A 23,241-nucleotide genomic window follows, 5' to 3' on the forward strand; every position below is an offset into this window, starting at 1 on the left:
TTGTTATGTATGTATTCGGTGTCAACATACCACTCTTAAACAAAATATACCACATATAAGTAATTAAGTAGATTTGCAAAGTACGTTACGTTGTTGAGTAGAGCTGATTGTTTTGTTTTATCCTCTTTCTAGTTAATTTTAAAAGTTATTTATTCGATTAAAAGGTAGGAAAACAACAGATCGATTGGCTTCAAAAGCTCCCAGATTTTGTATTAGTGGAATAAAATTGTGCGAAACTAAGTTCTTCAAATTCTGCGTGTAAAAAAATGACATGACGGACATGGATAGGATACCGGATCGTGTGAATCAGAATGACGATTACGGACGTTGACGTTCCGGTGACGGTGACGGAAGAAGCCGGACCGTCTGAATTGTACTTAAATACCACTGCCTGTTTACACTAAAAATCATTTTTACCTATTTTTTGAGGAGAAGTCCGAGAAGCAATTCCCCACTTGTACGCGACGGGCAGATTTCCCCCCAAACGGCTGGCTATGTCTGCCAACCATTTTTGCCGGAATTCTGCTACAATTCCGGCAAAAGTCTGGCAACAATGCAACAACCGTCTCCAGCAGAGAATTTCGCCCAGCGTTTCCCAAGTAACCACGACGCATTATAACTTCACATTAATTCAACTTTAAAAATTCGCGTAAAATTTGATTAAATGCAACGGAGTTACAAATGTTTTTACAATGCTGTTATAAAGCTGGAAAGGGCGATTATTAGACTCTTATAAGATTATTTCTCTTATAGTTATTATTAAAGTTTCGTTGCTCCAAAATATAGCTTTGAATGTCGATATATAGCACGACGGAAGGTAATATAATAAATAATGCTCAGTTACGTTTTGAATGCAAATTTAATGCACATTGCTTTAAAGTATGTAGTATTAGTGTAATTATACATTAACAATGTAAAAATAGAGTTGTAAATGTGCAGTGATATAATGCATATGGTTACTTGGGTTATTAACGGTTCGGTTTCTGTCGGATTCTTGCCATACAAGATTGGCAGAACCGTTTTGAATCGGTTCTACATTTTTAGCGTCTTGGTTTTATTTTTTCATTAAGTACATATGAAAGGCAATAATTTATTGCCCTTCAAATATACTAATTATGGAAAATGTTATTATCAATAACATTGCTTTCTCACTATCAAACAAACCCATATTTCAATCTCATTTACCTAGTCTTAAGATTTGTTTTTTGTACGTACATGCGGATTGACGAATATCAAATGAAGTCGAATAAAAAGAAGAAAACAGAAGGAAGAGAAAAAGGCGGGTGGGTAATGTCAGGGACATAACTGGATGTCGTGAATACGAAAACAACTGACATGTTCCTTAACACTTCCGAATATCAATTGTATGAATTATGCACGCATTCCCCTTTTTCACATTTTTCGCAAAAACAAAGAAAGCTTCACTTGATCTCGATTACTGTGAGTTTCACACAGCGAAAAGTGCACAAATCTAAGCAAACTGTTCTTGATTTGCACTAAAATGAGGACAATTACCTTCGATTTGCGAACAACAAATTCTAATAGTTCTTTAGAAAACTTTTAGAGCCATTAGAACGGCTGATATTGTGCAATGCTCTCCACCGTTGTTTTTTTTTTCCCAATGCTAATGACTGGCAGCTGTGACGTAATCGCTCTTGTCGAAAGCGTGCAGACGACACAAAACACATCTGCTCGCAGTGGCGATACAATCCAAACTGATTCAAGTTTTGTTGAGAGGCTTGTTTCTACCTGATTTCGTTTGTAGCTTTTTCACTAATGGGCGGTCCTAACGGCTATAAAAATAGCCGCATACAGAATTTTAATGTCGATTATTTCATTTCGGATTTGCATATTTTATTGAAAGAAACTATCAATATGCTGAAGGGACTCGTTTCTAGCATTCACAAGGACCAAATTGAGGAACTCACTGCGATATTCACCACTTTTCGGAACATTTTTCCCGGACGATTTGTACAGCAGCAGATATTTTGTTCTCTTACTTAGAACGCGTTCGGATTGGCTGGTGTTGACATGGAGCAAATGAGACAGGTTTTTCAATAGTGTACTATTGAAATACTTCAATGCTTTTGCTATACACGTTTAAATTGAAAAATTTCGATTCTATTGGTAGTTAGATTATATAAATCCTTTCACAGATCACTGAGCTATGAGCTTTAAAAATACGAGAAAGGCAAACGCGCCTTATGAATTATCCTCTTTGATACTCGTTTATACCAAACATTTCAGAAATGTTTAATTTTGAATTATTTGAGACTATGTCACAAAAATGAAAATTTTATCATAAAATTGTGATCATATTTCCATGTCGGCATGTCGCAAGAATTATGTTGATTCATTAGACACAACAATAGATATTCACGATCAAAAACTTATCACTCTCTCAGAGGGTAAATTTTGAAAAGGCACCCCATAGTAAAGTAAGTCGTATTCACGACAAAAATGGGTTGTATAGAGGTACAGTAAAGTAAATTCCGCATAATTCTTTAGGAGTATTATTATGGTTTTAAGAAGAACCGAATAGAAGTCTGGAATAGAGAACTGGACCCTGAGTTCAAGACCTAAATTTAGATCCAATAACACTCAGAATCCAGTTTCAGTCGCTGCTGGTTCTCGCCTTGGTGGCCAGCAAGCGAATGAGAGATGCGACCTGAGCGTTTGAGGTTTTTAACCACGCAGAAGGTGCATTCTCCGTCGCTGCTGGTTAACTCTCGCTGCTGCTGCTGGCTGGTCCTCGCGCCTCGATGGCCAGCAAGCGAATGAGAGATGCGACCTGAGCGTTTGAGGTTTTTATTAACCACGCAGAAGGTGCATTCTCTCTCGCTGCTGGTGGAAAGTTTAACTCCCGCTGCTGCTGCTGGCTGGTCCTCGCGCCTCGATGGCCAGCAAGCGAATGAGAGATGCGATCTGAGCGTTTGAGGTTTTTATTAACCACGCAGAAGGTGCATTCTCTCTCGCTGCTGGTGGAAAGTTTAACTCCCGCTGCTGCTGCTGGCTGGTCCTCTCGCCTCGATGGCCAGCAAGCGAATGAGAGATGCGACCTGAGCGTTTGAGGTTTTTATTAACCACGCAGAAGGTGCATTCTCCGTCGCTGCTGGTTAACTCTCGCTGCTGCTGCTGGCTGGTCCTCGCGCCTCGATGGCCAGCAAGCGAATGAGAGATGCGACCTGAGCGTTTGAGGTTTTTATTAACCACGCAGAAGGTGCATTCTCTCTCGCTGCTGGTGGAAAGTTTAACTCCCGCTGCTGCTGCTGGCTGGTCCTCGCGCCTCGATGGCCAGCAAGCGAATGAGAGATGCGACCTGAGCGTTTGAGGTTTTTATTAACCACGCAGAAGGTGCATTCTCTCTCGCTGCTGGTGGAAAGTTTAACTCCCGCTGCTGCTGCTGGCTGGTCCTCGCGCCTCGATGGCCAGCTAGCGAATGAGAGATGCGACCTGAGCGTTTGAGGTTTTTATTAACCACGCAGAAGGTGCATTCTCTCTCGCTGCTGGTTGATGATTCCACTCCCACGACGTCTGCTTCCATCGAACGCACGAAAAGAAATGATCGATTTTCGACCACGGTTCCCCTTTCATACGCATTCAGTTGAAGATATGTGCCTGACTATCTCAAAATCGTCGTCCTTGCGCGAAAAACCCAAGCGAAAGTAAAAAGTTTTCCGCGTTGTTTTCAAATTTTAAGAAAACTTAATTTTTGAGTTGTTTGTGGTTATCGCACACTGTTCAAAATATTATCCTGAATTCCTGATCATATTTTTGATGAAATGGTGAAAGAATTATGTTGCTACCATTAATACAAGTCGAGATATTCGCGATTAAGTTCTGCCCATTCTTCCATATGGCTAATTTTGAAAAGGCACCCCATAGTAAAGTAAGTCGTATTCACGACAAAATAAACAAGACACGTACGGCGAGATAATGACGCAATTTCGCCTGGATAATTTTGACAGCAGCCGGAATGCAGCCAGTCTTCTAACGGGGGTTACCCGAATAAAAATACTGTAGAAAAACAATAGGATTTGTTGTTTCAAAACCTTCCTCAATTTTGCTTTGACCATTAAAACATATTTGAATGTATTTTAATGTTTAATGTTATTTGCTATACAATTTATTATGAACATGCTTTTTACAATAGAATGTATAGGTTGCTAAGTATCGTAACAATTCAAATCATAAAATTTTCTCATGCATGTTTTCTTGGAAAACAATCAAATGTACAGTTTACATATTGTTTGAATCACCATGTGTACAATCAATTCAATTGTGAATCGTATAAATAATCGTTGGAAATGAAAATTTTTTTGTCAAGACACAATAAAATGTAGTGCAACCCATAGATCTAATCATGGATCAATTGTTTATGTTGTAAAATCAATGGTTTAGTTTTTACAGATACACGCTCTTTGAACATAACTCATGGTTTGAGTTGCGATTACTCAAATTCATGAACTGGAACAATATGTCAAAATTTTAGTGTGGATGAGTAAAATAAACTCGTTGCCACGAGTTTTCTCGTTTTTATTCTTACAAATAGAGTAAGCGTTGAGTTTTTAAACATTTGAGTGAAAAAAATACTTGCAGTTCAGTGCGTTTTCATTCTCAGAATATTCTTATCGAAATAAAGAATGCAAGAATACGTCGTTTTCCATTACCGTTTCTAGATCCGGTTTTTAAAACATGAATCAACATCAGTCATAGATGTTTTGTGGTTTCAATTATGCTTAGTGAAAAGCGCGACATAAGGATATAAAAATAATTCAATTTTGACTTCAAATCGTTTAAAAGGAAACAGTTTTGAATCACTATTTTGCGCATTCAAAAGAAAGAAGAATAACTTTTTTCTTATTTTGAGTAAAAATTACTCAAGTTTTGACAATTTCGTCCCTTAACGCAAAAATGAGTAGATAGGTGGTAACTCAAGTTTAGAGTACCCGCAAAGAGTTTTGGCTACCTGAGCAGCCATATCCACCAAACGGCTATCCAGAAAGATTCAGTGACGGTTGTCAAATCCAATTTGACAAGTCTTTCATCAGAATGTCTACCAGCCATATTTCTCCAGCTGGCAGCCTGTATCTAAGTTAGCCGAGCGTTTTTATCTTCTCACCTTCGCTGAAAATGTCAAAGATTTCAATGTGAAAAAATCCTGGTGGATACGGTTGTATCGACGACACGACGTGCCACTCGCTTTTAAAACTGTATCGCAAATCGAGCTACCCCTCAGTAACTGGTAATGTCAAAATGATATCTTATGAAAAAAGTTTAAAATTGGGAACGCGGTCAGAGAAATTGTTGTTTTCGAAATAACAGTTACAGTAACCCTAGTTATCATTGTTTATCTTTTCAAGGTAATCGTTCTCGGTTTCATTATTGCACATGCTCAATCTAGAGCATCTCAAAAGTTCTCATCGTCGACTGCAGATCTAAATCGGAATTGAGAGTTTTTATGGCTTGCTAATTTTGTATTTAATTATATATTCTGTTCACTAATAATATGTATTCTTGTAGCCTCTCTTCAAAGTGCGTAAAAACCCGAAACTAACCGCTTTTGCGTTTATCTACGGCGTGATGCTTAGAGGGTGAAGAAAATCTCACCGTGAGACCAGAATGATCTTCAACCCATTGCATTGTAGTACTCAGATGAACAGTATGACCGCGAATGTTGGTGTTATGCTGCAATTTTGATGATGTTGCTACTTGTTAGATCATTTCGATCGTGATTGCAATTATTTATATACTTTCAAATGTACTAATCAGCATTCACAAATTTTATATGACTTTTTCACCAATATTTCAATTATATAAAAGTCCTACACAAAATAAATGTTTAGTTACCGGTGAAATATGCTGCGACAACAATTTCATTCAACTGTGATCTGCGCTTCGCTGACATGGATTGCATTTAATGATATATGTACATGCCGTTGTGTGAAAGAACCAAATAGCTACATGCCGTTGTGTGAAAGAACCAAAAGAAGTGGACGAAACCGTAGGTCGAGTGGCCTACGCTAAAATGCGGAAACGGAGTGTCCCTTTTTAATTCTTCCCTTATATCGAATTCATATAATGAGGCCCTTATTACCGGTATCACTTCACGGTGAAAATCAAGTGAAGTGAATGTAGGTATTTATCACGAAAGTCGCTTCAGAAGAAAAAGTAATTACTTTTATGAGCTTGTGGTTATTACGAACATCACATCATTTTTTTTGGAAAAATGAGTTTTTTCACTACGTGACTACTTCAGTGTGCGTGATACTGGTAACAAGGAAAATCAAGTGAAGTGATATAAGTGTGAAGTGAAAGTGAAAGTGGAAGTGAGAACGGTTATTAGGACCTGAAATTCTTTTTAAACACCAGTAGAAGACGAGACAATCCGTGGGAACGACTTGACAGGGTATTTTGATTATTAGAATAAAATGCAAAATCGCGATTCTGAACATTAAGCAAAAAATCAAAATCCCGAAACGACATTATCATTCCTGTTGTCATTCAAATATTTTTGATAGATACATAGATTGCAAACGAAAAATTCAGTGGCAAATATATACGGATATGTTCCATTTTGCTCGATCCTCATTACATCGCTTTATTGTTAGCGCCATGAAAACTGGTTTATTCCTGCAATCAATATAATTAGCCTAACTTGAAATAAACTGTTTTACTTATAATACATCTTTTAAAATATTACCTGTTTGTTTATTATGCTGTGCATGGTGACTATTTCGTAGCAACCACAGCAGTGATGCTTGTAAATTATAATTTTATTATTACCTAGGGGTCTTTCAATACTTCGGTAACTGATAGTGATCACGCATGAACACTTTTTATTGCGATTTTTCTTCGAAGTGCCTGGTCGTGTCGTCGGTTGTATCGTTTGAGTTGTATATCTGGCAGCGGTAAGGCAGTCTTTCATCAGAATGTCTGCCAGCCATATTTCTCCAGCTGGCAGCGTTTAGTCAGCCATCTGGCAGCCATGCGTATGCGGGTACGTGCATTTTGTATGGAATTGAGTGATGTGTCACTCAATTTTGAGTTGTGTTCAATGAGGGTGTAGTGTCTGTCGACGTGAAAAAAATCTGAAATAATGGCAACGCTGGGTACTGCATTCTATTTTCGCCCAGAGATGCCAGATCTGCAGATTTAATAGTGCTTCAGACATTTTTTGCTGTGCAGACTTTTGTAGACTAATGAAAATCAAGTTTTTCGAAAACTTTCGTCAAAATTTACAGACTTTTGAAATTGTCGCGACCCTTTTTTTGCTCGCCAAGTCAGTTTAGCGTATCATACCTAATAGAGAAATAAAGACTTACTTGCTAACTGCAGATATTTTTTCGGATATACAGACTTGCAGCCCTGCCTGAAGATATTAAATTGTAATTTTGTAATTTTTACCTGGCATCTCTGTTTTCGCCCATTTTGCAGTGTATCAGTTAGTTTAACATCTAAAGGATTTTCATAATATTCAGATTCTTCATTAAAATGGATATCCGACCGAATCACACAATATACATAAACAATCTAAACGAAAAAATTAAGAAGGAAGAACTAAAAAAATCACTTTACGCCATATTTTCTCAGTTCGGTCAAATCATGGATATAGTCGCTCTGAAAACGCTAAAAATGCGTGGTCAGGCTTTTATTATCTTCAAAGAAATAGGAAGCGCTACTAATGCAATGCGAACAATGCAAGGATTTCCATTCTATGACAAACCGATGCGCATCAATTATTCAAAATCAGACAGCGATATGATTGCCAAATTAAAAGGAACCTTTAAGGAGCGCCCGAAAAAAGCCAAGGCACCAAAACCAATTCAACAAGAGGAAAAGAAATCTAAGAAGCAGAAGAACACTGAAGCCGGCACGGCTACTAGTAACTCAACTACAGCTGAACAGCCGCCAAATCAAATTCTTTTCCTGACCAATTTACCAGAGGAAACCAACGAGATGATGTTATCTATGTTGTTCAACCAGTTCCCTGGCTTCAAGGAAGTTCGTCTTGTGCCAAATCGACACGACATCGCCTTCGTGGAGTTTGCTACAGAATTACAAAGCGGTGCTGCTCGAGAGGCACTGCAAGGTTTCAAAATTACACCAACTCACGCGATGAAGATATCCTTTGCTAAGAAATAGATGACGGCTGAACGAGCTTTACACTGGTAGGTTTAGAGTATCACAATTACGAACTTTGAATTTTGTATGAATGTGAATCAATAAACCATGCAAGAAGCATTGCACTCCGCTTTCATGGTTCTGTTGCGGTTGGGCGGTGACTTATTTGTGAAAAAATATTTTTTTCGTTTTTATGCCGAGATATCACATTTTTTCATACAGGCTTTATTGAAATACTTGAAAAGAAGACTAATTACAAATCCTGCTCAGTGTCGCTCTAAATGACAAGGACTGTAGAGGTATGTATAATAAGACGAAAGTTGACATGGTATTGAAACTCTATTTTAGGGACAGGAATTGAAAGCTGCAAGCTGTACGCGGAATCATAACCTATCTCGGAATGAATAAAAATCCAGCATATGAACGGATATATATATATATATATATATATATATATATATATATATATATATATATATATATATATATATATATATATATATATATATATATATATATATATATATATATATATATATATATATATATATATACATATATATATATATATATACACATATATATATATATATATATATATATATATATATATATATATATATATATATATATATATATATATATATATATATATATATATATATATATATTTATATATATATATATATATATATATATATATATATATATATATATATATATATATATATATATATATATATATATATATATATATATATATATATATATATATATATATATATATATATATATATATATATATATATATATATATATATATATATATATATATATATATGTATATATATATTTATATATTTATATTTGTATAACAAAACTGGAGATATAATAAAATGATTATTTTGTTGATAGTCTGTTTACATCCTAATAATGCTGAAGTGTTTTACGCAATTAATCGTCAAGATAAATGAAGACGTTACTTTCTTCTATTAAGTCGTCGACTAAGGATCGCATCAGTAAAGTTGCTTAACGATTAAAAAATTCAAAAAACACTGACAACTCGCTTTCGAGGCACCATCTGCTTTGACAGACAATTATTTACAAAGCAGTCAATTGGTTATTCTCGTCCTGATGGGAATAATTTAACGAATTCGGATTAAGTGATTTGAAAATAGGAAACTAATTGGGATTTCAAATCAATCTTGAAAATCTTTGTATTTGCACTATTGTGATTCAAACAGTCGCCTATTTATCGTCCTTATGCTGCATAACGTCGTATTGATTTTTCGATCGAATATGGTTCGGTCGAATCCTAGCTACCTTTGATTTTGCTAGCGTTATAGGTTATAGCATAAATTAAATAAACATAGATTTCCCAGTGCAATACTAATGTAGTTGAGAAACCCGTGACAGCAAAAGCACCGTCTGGTGGAGAATGGGTGCGTAAATGCTCCTAAAATGCATACATAAAGTTGCCTGTGCATTTAACAAAACCACAGTAGCTAATGGAAAAAAGTACACCCGTTTCTCACTAGAGGTGCTGTTAGTGTCACCGTACAGTCGGAAATCTATGTTTATTTGATTTATGGTTATAGCACTGTTTGGTGACATTTCTCACTGTTTGGTGACACTAACACTTTCTCACTGTTTGGTGACACTAACAGCACCTCTAGTGACAAACGGGTGTACTTTTTTCCATTAGCTACTGTGGTTGTGTTAAATGCGCAGGCAACTTTTTGCATGCATTTTAGGAGCATTTACGCACCCATTCTCCACCAGACGGTGCTTTTGGTGTCACGGGTTGCTCAACTACATTACTATTACACTGGAAAATCTATTTTTTTTTTATTTATGGTTAAAGGCACTCTAGTTATTAGGAATACGAATGATGTTGTAAACTTTTCCGTAGTTCGGTTTTCCGCAACTCGACTGCAAATATACTTTTATTGTATCTAATTAATAATGAACTGAAATTAACTTACAAATTAGTTTCCTAACCATCAAATAAATCCAAAGAGAACCACGTGTTTATACAATGAATATCTATATACTGCTCATAGAATTATTCCGTTAGCAAACATCCTTTTCATTTAATAAACGTACTTACGTATCCGTACTATTTAGATTTAAGTATACATTTTCTTTAGGCTTTTCCAATTAGCTGTGATTTTAGGTTATTTAATAGAAATACATAAATTCAGTTAGTATTATTAATCAATTCATCGAATAAAATAAACAACCTTGAACTGTAATCGTCTACACTTAATTACGTAGAATAATCTTTAAATCAAAGAACTGCTTTGAATTGGAAATACAATTAACCTTTAGATTAAATCAGAACAGACGGCTTAACTAGTTTCTAACTTTCTTCTTCTTTATCTTATATGACCTGTCACCATAACTGGATATGACGCATTGCGTCGATATCTTTTCACGTCGATATAATTTGCTCGATCAAAAGGGCCTATCGCCTTTATTCCGCAACACCCCGACCCGTAATACCTTATTCTGTAATGGTCTTACTTCCTTCTATGATGTCAAGCAGGGCTACTTTGATCGCTGGTCGTTGATATACGCCTGAAGAAGTCTGGACGTCCACTTTTCTTACTTGTCCATCCTTTCCGGGATAAACCTTGACAACGCGACCTCGCAACCAACCATTACGTACTGCTTCGTCTACAATGACCACCGGATCCCCTTCCTGAAGCGGACGCACGTCATTGAACCACTTTGTTCTGCGCGCTATGGTGGGCAGGTAACCCTTAATCCAACCCTTCCAAAACTGGTTGAGCAGATGTTGCATCAGTCTCCAGTTGACTCGCAGCGGTACTTCTTCCTTTATGGATATTCTTGTAGATACGTTGGCACCACTCGAACTCATGAGTAAAAAGTGATTTGGTGTCACGGTTTCATCAGATGGATCTTCTATTGGTACAAAAGTCAGAGGATGCGAGTTGACTATCATCTCAGCTTCCGATAAAAAGGTCATCAATTCTTCGTCGTTCAAGTGATGTTTATGATGAAGAGATTTCAACGCATCTTTGATCGAACGTACCTTTCTCTCCCACACACCGCCCATGTGAGGGGAGGAAGGAGGGTTAAATAACCACTCAGTTTCCGCGTTGGTAAACACTGGGGCTAGTTTCCTATTGATAGCTTTGATTTCGTCTGCAAGTTCGCGAGAAGCTCCCCGAAAATTTGTTTCATTGTCGCTATAAATTTGCTGCGGAGCTCCTCTGAGAGCCACGAAACGACGAATTGCCATTTTACAGGAATCAGCTGACAAAGTATGTACTACTTCCACATGCACGGCGCGAATAGTTAAACACGTAAAGAGTGCCACCCATCGTTTTTCATTAATGCGTCCACGCTTTATGATCAGCGGTCCAAAATAATCCAAGCCCGTAAATGTGAACGGGCGAACGTACGGGGTAATTCTCGTGTGCGGCAATGCAGCCATCTTAGGTTCTGTCGGCCTCACCCGATAGACTTTGCACCACATGCACTGTTTTACGACCTTTTTCACTACGAATCGAAGCTTGGGTATGTAATACCGTTGACGCAGCTCGTTTACGACGATAGCTTCGTTAGCGTGTCCATAACGTTGATGGTATTTAAGGATCAGCAGATTCGTGACGTGGGATTCTTTAGGAACGATTACCGGATTCTTAAAATCGAAGGAATAGTAAGCCGCAGTAATATTGATCCGACTTTGCATACGAACTACACCTTTTTCGTCTAGAAATGGTGACAGCTTTCCGATTGGACTACTTATTTTCAAGGGCTGCTTCTCGCTATTGGGTCTATCAACGTTCTTGTGAAGAATTTTGATTTCTTCGAAATACTCTTGCTTTTGAATTATTCGCCACAAGCTTGCTTCAGCGGCAACAAAATCTGTTTGATTTAAGGTGACGAATCCATTACTTGTCAATCGTTTTTGTTTTATTTGACAACAATGTATAAAATGGTAAATATAGGCAAGTTTTTTTAACAAGTCATCCCATCGCGAAAACTTTGAAAATTGTATGACTGAATCACAAACTGCTGCATGGTGATGCATCACTCTGACTTCTTGCGGTGGGTCTGAAAATCTGGACGGTTGACGTGGCCACTCACACTCCGGTCGAAGTTGAAATGCTGGCCCACAGAACCACGGGTCTCTCGGGTCGAAACAAGGCCCGTTTCCCCATTTGGTACCTTTGTCTGCAGGATTCAGGTTCGATGGGATATACTTCCATTCTTTTATACTGGTTTCCGTCTGAATTTCTGCCACTCGGAAGGCTACAAATTGCCGGTATTTCCGTGGGTCTGCTCTTAGCCAAGAGAGAACTGTTGTTGAATCAGTCCACAGGTAACGTTTCTGGATTGGTATCGAATGATGCTCTTGAATACTTTTGGCAAGTCTTACACCAAGCACACCGGCGCATAATTCGTTGCGTGGTATAGACTGAGGTTTCAAAGGAGTCACTTTCGTCTTGGCAGCTACTAGAGCGCAGCGGGGTACACCGTCGTCAACAATCCTGAAGTAAGCTGCGGCACAATAGGCTAACAAGCTCGCATCAACAAAAACGTGCAGCTCCAGTGTTTCGTAGCTGCTTAACTTGTAGTTCGGAAAGTAGCATCTGGGAATTTGAACTTTCGACAGATTTTGATTCAAACTCACCCAGCGCTGCCAACTTTCGAAATTTTCCATTTTTATTGGGTCATCCCAATCTACACCGGATCTCCAAACGTCCTGTATTAATATTTTTCCGTGTACTGTGTAGTTAGCTACGATGCCGAGCGGATCAAAATGGCTCAACACAACCCTGAGAACCTGCCTCTTGGTGGGTACGACGTTACCAGATAATAACGGTAGAAGATCTTCGCGGAACTGTGTGGCGAATACGAATAAATCCTCCTTTGGTTTCCATGACATTCCAAGCACTCGCTCTGCTAACGTTGACTTCTCTATTGAAAAACGTTTCGCTGTTTCTAAGACGTCAACCCCGACCCGTCGGAGAACTTCCTGAGAATTTGACTGCCAGTTCCGTATCTCAAATCCCGCTTTATCGAAAACGTATCGCACATCTTTTATGATTCGCACTATTTCATCTACCGTATCTCGGCTATCCAGAAAGTCATCAACGTAAGTGTTATTAATGATAGCCGATGAGGCTTCAGGGTACAGCTTTTCGAACTCTTTCGCGTTAGTGTTTTTTACATGTTGCGCCAGACATGGCGAACACGATGCACCAAAGATAACAACGTCCATGACATAAACTGTTGGTGCTTGATCCGGCTTTGGGCGGAAGAGAAACCTTTGCGCCTGTCGGTCTTCTTTCCTAACCAATAACTGGTGAAACATTTGCCGAACATCTCCTACTGCAGCGTACTGCCGTTGGCGGAACTGAAACATAACCTTTAGCAGCGGAGTCAACAAATCTGGTCCAGCTAACAATACTGAGTTCAGAGATACATCTCCCACTCGTGCTGCAGCGTCCCACACGATACGCAATTTTTCCGGCTTGCGAGGATTAGAAACAATACCAAGTGGTAAATACCAAACGAGATAATTTTCCGAATTACGCAACTCGTTCTCTGTTGCTTTGTGGGCATAACCTCGCTGCAGATACTCGTCAATTTGCTCTAAGATTTTCGATTTCAGGCTTTGATCTTTACAGATTTTTTTCTCCAAGCAAACTAAACGACGCGTGGCCATTGCGTAACTATCTGGTAGGTCAATAGTATCACTCTTCCATAGCAACCCACATTCGAATCTTCCTGATTCAGTACGCTTAGTAGTATCGAACAAGATCTGCTTGGCACGTCGTTCTTCTGGCGATTCCAGCGAAATCAGAGGTTTTACACCCACGGTTTCAACATCAAAATATTGGTTGACAAGATTATGGAGCAAAAAATCTGTAGTGCCATCGCACATATGAAGCGATACATGATGGGTTTGCTGTGTTTCTTTTTGTTCGCCACCAAAAATCGTCCAACCAAGGCGTGTTTTAGCTGCAACAGGTTCACGATAATGCCTTTCACGTTTGTCTAAAGTCATGATCAGTTTCGCATTATCCAAACCAATAAGAATCCGAGGTATTGCATTCGAATAACTACTAACTGGAAGCCTCTTCAGGTGATCAAATCTGTTGGCTAGATAATCGTAATCCAAACTTTGATGAGGAAGGTCAAGGCGAGGAACCGTGCGAACACCTGAAATAGTGTATTGCTGAGAACGAGTGCCCGAAATGCTCACTTGAACCTCACGTGAGGTCGACTCCTTTCTTGTCACACTTCCTGTCCACTGGATGCATAGTGGAGTGACATTTCCATTCAACTCCAGCTCTTCAGCGATTTCTTCTTCCATCAACGTAAGATTAGATCCGTCGTCCAAAAATGCGAAGGTTGAAATAGACTTTCCTTTATGTGACAGAATGACAGGAATTACTTTAAAGAGAATATTTTCCTGATTAGAGCAGTGAGCGGAAATAACACCAGTGGAAACTGTTCGTTGAACTGAGCGAATTGGCTTTGTATGTAACAGACTATTATGATACTCTTTACAACCATCGATTTCACACAACTGTTTGGATCTACACGGCCACTTACCGTGACTTCCCAAACAATGTTGACAAAGCTTCAAACGTTCCACCAGTTGTCTTCTTTGATCTAGGCTTAAATTCTTAAATTTATCGCAGTTCCGCAGTTTGTGATCATTCTCATTACACGCTGCACATGATTTCGAGGTGGCGTTTTTAGTTTTAGTTTGGTGTTCTTTTCTCGAATGTATCTCAATTTCATCATTCTGTCCGAAAGAATGTGCGCTCACGAAACCACCTTTTTCCTTCTTGCTCCGACGACCTTCGTCATGACTGCAGTCTGGCAGCAAGACCTTACAAGCAGCAGTTCTGATAGCCGTAACGTATTCACTAAATGCCTTCAGCGATACTTCCGGTATTTTCTGGGTATGTAGCCCCCATTCCAACCGTAAATTTGGTGGTAGTTTTCCTACTAATTCCGATAGTAACATGGGGTTTGCCAAATGGTCGTGTAGTTTGGCACCTTCGATGTAAATCACCAGGTTTTTTACCTCCCTTCCGAAATTTATAAGTGTATCAAGTTTGTTGATATTTGGAGGAGGAGCATGACGAATCTTTACTAGGAGGCAATGAACCAATTGTTCAGGCCGCCCGCATTCATCTCGCAATGTTTGAATTATTTCGGGAATCGCTGCTGGTAGAGTTAAAATGCTCTGAACCTTTTCTCTTGCACTTCCCACTAAGGATTTTTGTAATCTAGCTAGATTCTCGTCTTGCTGAATTCCACACATCATTGTAGTAGACTCAAACGCATTAATAAACAGTGGCCACTCAAGCGGGTCACCCGAGAACTTTGGTAAGTCACGCGACACTACTTGACGTGCTGCCCATTGCTGTGCATTCAGAACTCCTTCAGTCGCCGATGTACAGTGATTATTAGATGATTGCCCCATATTTGATTGCCTATCAGGGCGTCCTTGTTCGCTCTGAAGCGGTTCAGCGCTTGCTGTCGCACTTGTCCGAGGACGTGATGCATTTGATTCTTCCATATTCGGTGCTCCACTTGCGAACCATCTCAAATAGTTCGACGGTGTATATGGGTGCACGGGAATTGAAGCCATGAAAGGAGTTTGCTGTTGACTGTTACCAAAACTCAAGTTTTCATTCACGGGCCAATGTGTAGAATAGAATGGCGGTACAAACGATGCTCCCGCTTGGTTTCCTTTAGGATGCGAAATAATATTTCCTCGTCGCAAGTCAAATAGTTGTGGCGTCACTGTTTGCTGTTTACCAAATGCATCGAATTGACTTCGTTCGCCGGAATCATTCTGAACAGGAACTTGACTTTCCATTATAGGTTCCGCGCCTAATTGCGTGCCTTCTGGTGGTAATGACGGCATAAACGATGTTCCCGATTGGTTTCCTCTAGGTTGCGTAAAATAACTGCTGTTTCGATTTCCAAATTGCTGTTGTACTGTTCGCTGTTTACATAATATATCCAATTGATTCCGCTCACCGGAATCAGTCCGAACAGGAACTTGACTTTCCATTATAGGTTCCGCGCCTAACTGCGAGCCTTCTCGTGGACCTGACTGACTCGTCGGTGGGATGTGCTGCTTAGACGGACCTGATGGATGTTGTTTCTGTTGATCTAGACGGACGGCATTATGCTGCGATGCTGGAAACAGTCGTGTAGACGAGTTTGAATTAACAGTGTTGATTACTTGCGATGGAAATTTACTGTATGCTGAACCAGAAATGGGAATCGGTGGAACGTGCGTTTTTGTTGACATTCTATTGAATTCAACCACGGCTTTCTTGGTTGACGTGGACGGAACTACACTACAACGAATACCTGTGGATATCGACTGGACTGGCGTTATTACACTTTTGTTTTTATCTGCTTGTACTATATTCCCTATAGAAATAACGGGTGTCGATGCTTTTGCATCCGCGTTTGGATTTACTGCCATTGTGCTTCCAGACTGATCAATCCAGGTTTTTATTTCAGTTCTGTGACTGTGACTACTTTTACAGCTGATTCGGCTTGATGTACTGGTTCTTAGTCGCATTTCTGTATGAATCTCGGCTTCCAGTTGGTGCTTCTCAGCTAAATAAGCTCGTTCCCTTTCCGCTTGTTGTAATAACAGACGATCATCGAGTGTTTTCGCTTCTTTGAGCTGCCTCAATCGTAAACGAGCACTTGAGGTAGTCGAGCAGATTGACACTGTTGAATTACGGTCGTCATCTCGACTTGAACAATAACCACAACGCCATGGTTTGTTGCAGATGGAAGCCTGTACTCCTGCACACGTGAAGTGAAACCACTTTTCACAACAGTCACAAGCGACCATATCTTCGGCATGATCCGGTCGGTTGCAGACCTTGCAGCTGCCTGTAGGATGGTCTTCGGACGTACTCATAACGAAAGGGATCTCTTCAGATTATAATTTTCGAGAATGTTGTAAACTTTTCCGTAGTTCGGTTTTCCGCAACTCGACTGCAAATATACTTTTATTGTATCTAATTAATAATGAAATGAAATCAACTTACAAATTAGTTTCCTAACCATCAAATAAATCCAAAGAGAACCACGTGTTTATACAATGAATATCTATATACTGCTCATAGAATTATTCCGTTAGCAAACATCCTTTTCATTTAATAAACGTACTTACGTATCCGTACTATTTAGATTTAAGTATACATTTTCTTTAGGCTTTTCCAATTAGCTGTGATAACTGTCTGTGATTTTAGGTTATTTAATAGAAATACATAAATTCAGTTAGTATTATTAATCAATTCATCGAATAAAATAAACAACCTTGAACTGTAATCGTCTACACTTAATTACGTAGAATAATCTTTAAATCAAAGAACTGCTTTGAATTGGAAATACAATTAACCTTTAGATTAAATCAGAACAGACGGCTTAACTAGTTTCTAACTTTCTTCTTCTTTATCTTATATGACCTGTCACCATAACTGGATATGACGCATTGCGTCGATATCTTTTCACGTCGATATAATTTGCTCGATCAAAAGGGCCTATCGCCTTTATTCCGCAACAAATGAAATATTTAAATATTCAGAATAAGGGCGTATATAAGCTAACGAACATTACTTTAGACATTAGCATATCGACATGAGCAGTTAGCAGCTATTAGTTTTCGATTTCTACATTGGTGTAGAATAGTAAAAAGGGGTGGGGTCCACTAGGAGATTGATAGTACATATTAGCTCTCTACGGACAGTACCAGCCTAGATGCCGTGTGGAATCCGGCGGAAAAAAATGAACCAAGAATAGATCCACTGGGTTCCTGCTTCCATGTCGTAAAAGGCGATAATTGCAGGATTGTCTTTTTCCTTTCAGTTATCAGATATTTTCAATGTTTCATTCCTGATTACTCTATTTTACTAAATTATCTCTTCATTCAACCTATCAATTTCTGTCTAGCTTCGGAGAAAAGTTTTATTTGGAAGGTTTTCTTCAATGTTATTGATTGTCTTTCAGGTTTATAAATTGAATGATAAAAATCAACTATTGCGCAAATCCGTTAATATTACAAAGTTAATAACAGAGATAACATATATCGGTATATTGATAACATAGTAAAAAAAAACACTTATTATTTCAAACAGTAAATTAATATTTTTCTCGGTAGCCGGCTGCCTAGATCAACCAATATAACCATTTAATAATTTTAATAAATAATTAAAATAATAAAGTATCAAGACGCGCGTGAAATCTGTTGACTTTTATTCGGTGATTTAAAATGATTTTATAACAACTGTTTAGAATATGTCAATGCAATGAATCAACTATTTTGTCTAAATCCTATTAACTCGTTTATTCTGTATCACGTAATTTCATTTATAAAAAAAAGGAAAGTTTTTATTCTTTACGCGATAGTATTGCAAATTTCAATATAGGATATTGTTGAAACGTCAGTGAGTTTAGTGGTGCATCCGAGCACCTTGAAACCGGAACATACTGAGTCGCGCGCGAATAATACCAATGCTGAAATTTTTACTAACCAATATCCTTCTCCAATGACACTTGTGGAGTGCGCAGTGGTATATACGGCCTCTAGTAACAACAAGTGTTGGACTTCATTGCCGTTTCAACCTTCCGAGTGAACGGACGTGCTTTGTGTTTACTGCGAAAGCGTTGAAAACCAGTGCCGTGTGTGATAAAGTGACCGGACGATCAAAACTAGATCGCTATTGTGTAATAGACAATAGTGCTTTTTCCTGTGAGAGGTTTTATGCACATTATATACTGAAGCAGTGTATTGTTGTGAGCGGACGATCGAAACAGTACCGTTAGCCGGTGATTGTTCGATCGATCAAAACAGGCCCAGCGGTGTACGTGATATCACTGTGCGGATTAAAAAAGAGTGTGCTTTTTCCTCTCGGAGGTTTTTTGCACACCATCGCAGCGGCGATACGCCGATCGACGAGGGCTAGGCCTTGGTGGCCCCCGTTGGATTTAAGTTAAGTATCATTATTTAGTTTTTTTTTTTTTCCTTCCTGCATTCGACTGTTCTATTTCTCCCCGATTCACTTATTTCTGTGCGGAGGTAGCTCCGCAACATGTCTAGTGTAAATTCTGACCCCCCCGTTCCCGATGATCAAATGGAGACTTCCCTTGACTATAAAAAGTCTCGCATAAAGAGCTATCCGGATGGGCTCGCACTACCGGCCGGTCCTTATGCGGTTTATTTCCGGACCAAATCGAAAGAAAAAAAATTAAATATTTTAAAAATATCGCGGGACCTGTCCTCGCGATACAATACTATAAAAAGTTTTGATAAGATACGTCCAGACAAGCTCAGGGTCCTGTTTACCAGTTCAAAACAGGCTAATGAGCTCGTTCAAAATGATCCTTTTACGCGGGAGTACCGCGTCTACGTGCCAGCTCGCGAAGTAGAAATCGACGGTGTGGTCACCGATTCGAGTTTGACTTGCGAGGACGTTCTTAAGTACGGGGCGGGTTGTTTTAAAGACCCCTCACTTAAGAATGTCAAGATACTGGATTGCAAGCGATTGCATTCAGTATCGATCGCCGGGGATGGAACAAAGTCCTATCCCCAATCAGACTCTTATCGTGTGACCTTCGCCGGTTCTGCTTTGCCCAACTACATCCTCTTGGACCGGGTTCGTTTGCCTGTTCGCCTATTCGTACCCCGAGTAATGAACTGTACTAATTGCAAAAAACTGGGGCATACAGCTACCCATTGCAGCAATAAGCCACGTTGTGCTAACTGTGGGGAAGCTCATGCGGACGGCTCTTGCGGTAAGGATGCTGAAAAGTGTCTCTACTGTAAGGAGGGTCCGCATGACCTCTCTGATTGTCCCGCTTACAAACTGCGAGGTGATCGAATGAAGCGTTCCCTAAAGGAGCACTCCAAGCGTTCCTTCGCAGAGATGCTTAAAAGTGCCACCCCTCCTAAACAGACAACGAACCCATATGCCTGCTTGTCAACTGACGAGAGCGATTCTGACGACCCTTTGGAAGGTCCATCTTCGGCGGTCCCTCATAGCTGTAGGAAAAGAATAAATAAATCCTCTCATAAGCTACCTAGTAAGGGTTCGAAGGTGTCTTCCGAAGGGCTTCGAAAAGTTACAGCTAACGGGAATCGGGACACAACACCGAAGCAAAAAGCTCCTGGTCTCGGAAAACTCAATTCCGAGATGGAATTCCCACGACTTCCCGGGACTACAAAATCCCCAAGCGTCCCAGAAAATCTACCAGAGAACCAACTAGGTGCTGGACTTATCAAGTTCTCTGATGTTGTGGACTGGATTTTTACAACTTTCAATATTTCAGACCCTCTTAGAAGCATTTTAATTGCTTTCATGCCAACAGTAAAAACATATTTGAAGCAGTTGACTGCAAATTGGCCCCTTCTCTCAGCGATTGTATCCTTCGATGGCTAAATCATCCACCGAGGTCACGGATCTAATCACTGTTTTACAGTGGAATTGCAGAAGTATCATCCCAAAAATAGATTCTTTTAAATTTCTAGTAAATAATCTGAAATGTGACGCATTTGCATTGTGCGAAACTTGGCTAACTTCTGAAATATCCTTAAACTTCCACGATTTTAACATTATTCGCCTGGATCGAGATGATCCCTATGGAGGAGTACTTTTAGGGATCAAAAAGTGCTATTCTTTTTATCGAATTAACCTCCCCTCGATACCAGGTATTGAAGTTGTCGCATGTCATGTTACAATCAAAGGTAAGGACCTTTGTATTGCTTCCATCTACATTCCCCCTAGAGCCTTGGTTGGGCATCGGTGGCTCAGTAATATCATAGAGCTCCTTCCCGCACCGACGTTGGTTTTAGGAGACTTTAACTCACACGGTACGGGATGGGGCTGTCTTCACGACGATAACAGATCAGCTATGATCCATGATATTTGCGACAACTTCAATATGACAATCTTGAATACGGGAGAAATGACACGGATTCCTGCACCACCAGCAAGACCAAGTGCGCTGGATTTATCCCTTTGCTCGACATCGCTACGGTTGGATTGCACGTGGGAGGTAATTCCTGATCCCCACGGTAGTGATCATCTACCGATCGTAATATCAATCACCAGCGGCTCAAAACCATCGAAGACAATCAATGTTTCGTATGACCTCACACGAAATATTGATTGGAATAGCTATGCGACCTCGATATCTGAGAAACTTGAAAGAACTCAACAACTTCCTCCGGAGGAAGAGTATACGTTTTTGGCTGGCTTGATTCTCGATACTGCGATTCAAGCTCAGACGAAACGTGTACCCGGCGCAAAAACTAACATCCGTCCTCCCAACCCGTGGTGGGACAAAGAGTGCACAAATTTAAACGCGGAGAGAGCCTCCGCGTATAAAAAATTCAGAAAAAATGGAACACCTGATAATTACCGGAATTACGCGGCGTTAGACGTTAAAACTAAGAACTTGATTAGAGCCAAGAAACGCGGTTACTGGCGTCGGTTTATAGACGGCTTAACGAAAGAAACATCTATGAGCACTCTTTGGAACACAGCCCGACGAATGCGCAATCATAACACCACGAATGAAAGCGAGGAATACTCCAACCGCTGGATATTCGATTTCGCTAAAAAAGTATGCCCAGACTCTGTTCCGGAACAGAAGATCACCCGCGCCGCGACACCAAATACAAACGAATCACCGTTTTCGATGGTAGAGCTCTCACTTGCACTTTTGTCATGTAACAATAAAGCCCCGGGATTAGACAGAATAAAATTCAACTTGTTGAAAAATCTGCCTGACCCCGCCAAAAGGCGCTTGCTGAATTTATTCAACGAGTTCCTCACGGGTAATATTGTCCCACACGACTGGAGACAAGTCAGAGTTATCGCCATTCAAAAACCAGGGAAACCAGCCTCCGATCACAATTCGTATCGGCCGATTGCTATGCTTTCCTGTATCCGGAAATTGTTCGAAAAAATGATTCTGTTTCGTCTAGACAATTGGGTCGAAACTAATGGTTTACTTTCAGATACACAATTTGGTTTCCGCAGGGGCAAAGGAACGAACGATTGTCTTGCGTTGCTCTCAACAGAAATTCAAATGGCATTTGCTCGTAAAGAACAAATGGCATCAGTTTTCCTAGACATTAAGGGGGCTTTTGACTCAGTTTCTATAAATATCCTATCTGAGAAGTTGCATCAGCATGGTCTTTCGCCAGTTTTGAACAACTTTTTACATAATCTATTGTCTGAGAAACACATGTACTTTGCGCATGGTGATTTGTCGACAATACGATTCAGCTACATGGGTCTTCCTCAGGGCTCATGCTTAAGCCCCCTTTTATACAATTTTTACGTAAGTAATATCGATGAATGTATCAACACATCTTGCACGCTAAGACAACTTGCCGACGACAGCGTTGTGTCTATTATAGGACCCAAAGCTGCCGATCTCCAAGGACCATTACAAGATACTCTCGACAACTTATCATCATGGGCTCTTCAAATGGGTATCGAGTTCTCTACGGAGAAAACTGAGCTGGTTGTATTTTCGAGGAAGCGAGAACCAGCACAATTACAGCTTCAACTAGGGGGTGAAACCATAGCTCAGGCCTTCACATTTAAATATCTCGGGGTCTGGTTCGACTCCAAAGGCACCTGGGGATGTCACATTAGGTATCTGAAACAAAAATGCCAGCAGAGAATCAACTTTCTTCGTACAATAACCGGAACTTGGTGGGGTGCTCACCCAGGAGACCTGATCAGGTTGTACCAAACAACGATATTGTCCGTTATGGAATATGGATGCTTCTGCTTCCGATCAGTGGCGAACACTCATTTCATCAAGCTGGAAAGAATTCAGTATCGTTGTTTGCGTATTGCCTTGGGTTGCATGCAATCGACTCATACGATGAGCCTCGAAGTGCTGGCGGGCGTTCTTCCACTGAAAAACCGGTTCTGGGATCTCTCATATCGTTTGCTCATTCGATGCGACATTTTGAATCCTCTGGTGATTGAAAACTTCGAAAGGTTAGTTGAGCTTAACTCTCAAACCCGTTTTATGTCCTTGTATTTTGATTACATGGCTCAGAAT

The 23,241-nt window shown here is 39.7% G+C and overlaps 2 protein-coding genes across 2 annotated transcripts; one reads left to right on the top strand and one right to left on the bottom strand.

The window, feature by feature from the left end:
* Positions 1-7,399: 7,399 nt before the first annotated feature.
* On the top strand, positions 7,400-8,559 carry LOC131438583 (U1 small nuclear ribonucleoprotein A). The gene is made up of 3 exons (XM_058608690.1): positions 7,400-8,171; positions 8,347-8,423; positions 8,473-8,559. The coding sequence occupies exon 1, from the start codon at positions 7,495-7,497 to the stop codon at positions 8,143-8,145; it is 651 nt and encodes a 216-aa protein (XP_058464673.1). The 5' UTR covers positions 7,400-7,494; the 3' UTR covers positions 8,146-8,171; positions 8,347-8,423; positions 8,473-8,559.
* A 2,071-nt stretch (positions 8,560-10,630) lies between these two features.
* LOC131439317 (uncharacterized) lies at positions 10,631-17,074 on the bottom strand. Its single transcript, XM_058610203.1, has 3 exons — positions 16,393-17,074; positions 12,244-16,329; positions 10,631-12,021 (listed from the first exon to the last, which is right to left on the bottom strand). Exons 1-3 carry the CDS (start codon positions 17,072-17,074, stop codon positions 10,631-10,633), a joined length of 6,159 nt encoding a protein of 2,052 aa, XP_058466186.1.
* Positions 17,075-23,241: the final 6,167 nt, after the last annotated feature.

The sequence above is a fragment of the Malaya genurostris genome, chromosome 3, assembly GCF_030247185.1.
Source record: "Malaya genurostris strain Urasoe2022 chromosome 3, Malgen_1.1, whole genome shotgun sequence".
NCBI classification, from domain to species: domain Eukaryota; kingdom Metazoa; phylum Arthropoda; class Insecta; order Diptera; family Culicidae; genus Malaya; species Malaya genurostris.